This window comes from Uranotaenia lowii, unplaced genomic scaffold, assembly GCF_029784155.1.
Source record: "Uranotaenia lowii strain MFRU-FL unplaced genomic scaffold, ASM2978415v1 HiC_scaffold_613, whole genome shotgun sequence".
Taxonomy (NCBI): Eukaryota; Metazoa; Arthropoda; class Insecta; order Diptera; family Culicidae; genus Uranotaenia; species Uranotaenia lowii.
In genome coordinates this window covers 2,869-7,353 of record NW_026598549.1, presented here as the reverse complement: position 1 = coordinate 7,353, position 4,485 = coordinate 2,869, and the positions used below count along the sequence as shown (strand labels likewise).

The 4,485-nt window shown below is 40.6% G+C and overlaps 1 protein-coding gene across 1 annotated transcript; it reads right to left on the bottom strand.

Annotated features, from left to right (window-relative positions):
- Positions 1-298: 298 nt before the first annotated feature.
- On the bottom strand, positions 299-2,388 carry LOC129760457 (transcription factor grauzone-like). The gene is made up of 2 exons (XM_055758099.1): positions 2,063-2,388; positions 299-1,799 (listed from the first exon to the last, which is right to left on the bottom strand). The coding sequence occupies exons 1-2, from the start codon at positions 2,201-2,203 to the stop codon at positions 318-320; spliced, it is 1,623 nt and encodes a 540-aa protein (XP_055614074.1). The 5' UTR covers positions 2,204-2,388; the 3' UTR covers positions 299-317.
- Between the last annotated feature and the right edge of the window lie 2,097 nt (positions 2,389-4,485).

Genomic DNA, 4,485 nt, shown 5'->3' with positions numbered 1-4,485 from the left:
GAAAAAAGATGATACAAATCCAAGAGCTGAAGAGATTCAAGACTTCAAGACATTCAAGACTTAATTTAAGACGTACTTAAGAGAAGAGTGAGATACCAACTGATTCAATCTAAATGTCGCTAACTCAGTAACATTTGAAATTTAATATATCACAAGTGGAAAAAACTTAAACAGTTGTGTGGGAAATCGTAGATTTCTAGAATTTTAAGTGCAATGGAAGACAATTTTATTAAGGGAAACGACAAAACGTGTTCTCACAACTCAATTCATTAGGCTTTCTCTAAAGAAAATACAGCGATCACGCTCTAAAATAAATTTTATTTTGCACTGCTGATACTCGCAGTAACCTCCGGAGCAACAGTAGCACATTGACCACTGTTGCTACCGTTTTTCCCGTACCTTGCCATCCGCTGTTCAAGCCATTCCTTCGGGTGCATTTTCTTCCGATGCGAATGCATATTGGCACTGGAATGGAACGATCGGTCACAGTGTGGGCATCGATACAAAACATCGCCGGTATGAGCAGCCGCGACATGTTCCTTAAGGGTGATTTTCCTGGCGTACTCCTTTCCACAGAAAGTGCACGGGAAAATTCGAGGCCCCGAATGCATACGACCCTTGTGAGCCTTCAGTGCCATCATATTGGGCGAGATGTGTCCGCACACATCACAACTCAGCTCTCCTTCGTCTTTGTGACGGCGCACGTGCACCTTCCAGTAGTCGTGATTTTTGCACCACTTGGAACAAATCGGACACTGCTTGCGTAGCTCTTCGGCCGGTAACTCGTGCGTTTTCCGATGCGTCAGGAAAGTTGATCGCATATAAAAACCTTTGGAACAAACGTCGCAAATGTACTCCATTTGCTTAACATGTCGGTATTTGATGTGGTTCTTCAAAATGTTCAGGTTGCTGAAACACTTGCCACAGGTATCACATTTAGCCGACCCACTGTCCAGGGTTTCATGATCGGATAAGTGCTTTTCCAGAGCCCTTTCTCTGATGAACGATTTCGGACATCGGTGGCATTTGAAGGCACGTTCCTCCTCCGTCGCGTGGCTCTCCTTCTTATGTCGGTTGTAGCCGAATCGGTTTTTGTAGGTCTTGCCACAGATGTCACACTTGAATGCTTCTGGGTTTAGCACGTGCTGAACGTGTTGGTACAAAACCGACCGCTTACGATGTCGAATCCCGCAACATGTAATATACCCTTCTTTTTGGTGCGTTTGCATGCAATGTCTTTGAAACACGTGAAACTGTTCAAACTCCACATTGCATTCTTCGCACACATAGCGAGCGTGTTGCTTGATAAATTCGTCCTCCGCTTCACGCTCTTCACCGGATTTTGCTGGAGTCGACGAAGTTTCTCCTTTAACGATAAGTGCCTTTGACGCCGAATTTCGTCTCCGAGTGTACTTTCTCTTCGGCCGAGGTTCTACTAATTCTTCTGTTTTCGTTTTTACCGGTTTTACGGGCTCTTCAGCTTTTTCTCCATCCGATTCCTGTTCGATCTCATAATCATCATCCCGTTCGCTTTCCGTTTGATCGATGTACTCGACCGCTTCGACAACCAGTTCATCCTCTTCTTTAATTTTAGTTTCTAGGTGTTCGATACTGAGCAGGAGCGATTCCGAGTCGATCACTTCCTCCGAGACAACGCTCCGTTCTTCCTTCACAAATACCGGTAATGGAACTGGATCCCGGTGCTGGTGCAGCTTTTCCACCTCTAGATAGAACTGATGAAATTCACTTACCTTTTCCCAGCAAACCTTACAAATAATATCGTCCTGGAGGTCGTGTTCCTAAATTGTCGATAGAAGAATCAATCAATCGTTATCTTTGGAATACAATTTTTCACTATTAATAAAAAAAAAAAAACAACTGAATACTGAATAATTGGTGGATTTCGTGTGCGGTATTTGAGGCAGTGAACAGAATCAGTTGTTTCAAAAAGTGTTAGAGGCCCACTCGATTTTAGCACGATTCGATTACACAAAGTTTTTAGGCATGTTGCCAAATCGAAATGGGTTTGGAATATAAACTTCCATGCCATGAAATCACCTACCCGAAACCAAAAATGTCGCCCAAGGACGGCTGCCACATTTTGATGGGGCGTAACGCCACCTCCACTTTTGGATCCTATCCTGTAGAAATTCAACGGTTTCCGCGGACACGTAAGACAGGTCTCGCCCGATTCGTAGTCCATCGTTTGCCGGCAAGAGTTTTTCGGTGCAGGAATCAGTCGAATTTCAGACACCGTACTGCCGTTTTCGCGCAACAACTCCCGTGAGTTTGAGGTGAAAATTTTCGATAGTCACTTTTGCTTCGGCTGTTTTTCTTGTCTTTTTTTTGTTTTGTTCCCGTCGTTGACGCGTGCTGGCAGATTTTTCTTTTCCTTTTCGTCTCTGGTTGGTGAAATCAAAACTTTGCTGTTGTTTACATTTTTTTTTCGATTTTGAAAACTGTTTCTGAAGGGAGCTTTTTTTATCGAGCATAATATTTGATAACGAGCCGAGTAATTTTTGGGTTGTATTTTTAATTTGCCTTTTGCAAATTGTTCAATTATAAGAAAATTTATGAATAAATTTACTAAGAGCGCTAAAGTTTTTCCGTTTTAACCGGGCAATAGGCACCACATTTGTACAAATGTGATGAAATTCGCTGAAATGCTGTCTCTGTGAATACAATTAGCATCGTGTAGCTGGCCATGCATTAAGCGGGCCATAGACTATATACACAAATGACTTGCGCAAATTCGATAATTTCACGACGATTGTTTGATTCTATGTTCGCCCACACACGATACAAACATATTTCACGCGAACACAAACGATTGCGCGCTCATTCAAGCAGTGCCGTACACGGACACGCTGTAAATCGTGTCTACAGCAACAGAATTTCATCGCATTTGTACATATGGTGTGTAGTCTATGGCATAAAATCAAGAAATCGTCGTGGACTCATCGCATTTTGCACAAATGTGGTGTAGTCTATTGCCCGCTATAGAGCGTTGTTTGTACAAAAAATTTCGAACCTGTCCGATTTTAAGCAAGCTATAAATTACACAAATGGCTTGTGCACGATAATTCCACGACGATTGTTTGATTCTATGCTCGTCCACACACGATACAAACATATTTCACGCGAATACAAACGATTGTTGGCGAAAACAGCAACAAAAAACCATCTCCATCCCGGCTGGGACTGAGTAAATGGCCTGAATTTTGTAATAACAGCACAAATGTGGTGTAGTCTATTGCCCGCTATAGAGGGTTGTTTGAACAAAATATTTCGATCTCGACCGATTTTACTCAAACCGTTTGAGCGCTCATTCAAGCAGTGATGCAAATCGTGTTCACAGCGACAGAATTTCATCGCATTTGTACAAATGTTGGCTATGGCCCGCTTTACTCATTCGCCGATTTGCGCGCTCATTCAAGCAGTGCCATACACGATGCAAATCGTATTCACAGCAATAGAGTTTCATCGAATTTTTAAAAACCTTGGTTTATATAGGGGGAAGTCGTCTACTACCGGACACTTAAGGTTTTTAAGCGATAACTTCAAAAACAGATTTTTGTAAATATTTGTTATTCTACTGATTTGAAGAGTATCAATATTATGATCACTCAACTACATTAGAAAAAAAATAATTTAATACATATTCATGTGGTAAGAGAAATCATTTCATGTTAGTTTTCACTCATTTCCAAAAGTGTTGTCTGTGGCCGGACACTACGAATTACTTCAACAAAGTTGTCACCAATGGCACAAAAACGAAGCAAAATGACTGAAATCATTTGCACAGGCCTTGTATGTACGTGTTTTCCAATACTGAACGTTCTATGAAGCCAGTCAAAAAAGTTTTTTGACAATCTAGAATGAAACATTTGTTTCGAAAAAACTAGAGAAAATTTGTCTATGTCCGGACAGCAAAACCTTAAGTTTCTCAGAGGACCAAAATAGTTTCGTTATTGAATCCTTATCTTCTGCTAACCATTTGGGGGAGCTAAAGAGATTGAAAAAATGAAAGTTTCAAGTTGAAATCATCTATAATTTCTAATATTTTCTTGTCCGGTCATAGACAACAACTTGGTGTCCGGTCATAGACAAATCGCATTTTTTTTAGTAATCCTAATATTTCGTTTGAACTTCCGTTTTATTATCTTATATTTACTGTAGTCGAAAGATAACCAATCAACGATGTCGTTAATGTGCAGTTCAAATTTTACAAGCCGAAAATACTGACCTCAATACAAATGCAAAATTTAGACGATCCTCTCCGTACTACTAGGCAAAAGTTTTAGATGCCTATCGTTGGTTTACCTTTTCAGATTGGATTACCATATTTCTCACACCATATCAGGCTACTATTTACTTTATTTTCATGGCGTTAAAACATTATTAGGATATTGTGTTTCCGAAAAATCTATGTTGTCCGGCCATAGACGACTTCCCCCTAAGTGAAGTAAAATCACTTCATTTAAA

Bases quoted from the DNA above. Each gene is read 5' to 3' on its own strand.
- LOC129760457 (XM_055758099.1), bottom strand. From the start codon at position 2,203: ATGGACTACGAATCGGGCGAGACCTGTCTTACGTGTCCGCGGAAACCG. The intron at 1,800-2,062 runs GTAGGTGATTTC...TCGACAATTTAG, and splicing joins GGCGACATTTTTGGTTTCGG to GAACACGACCTCCAGGACGA.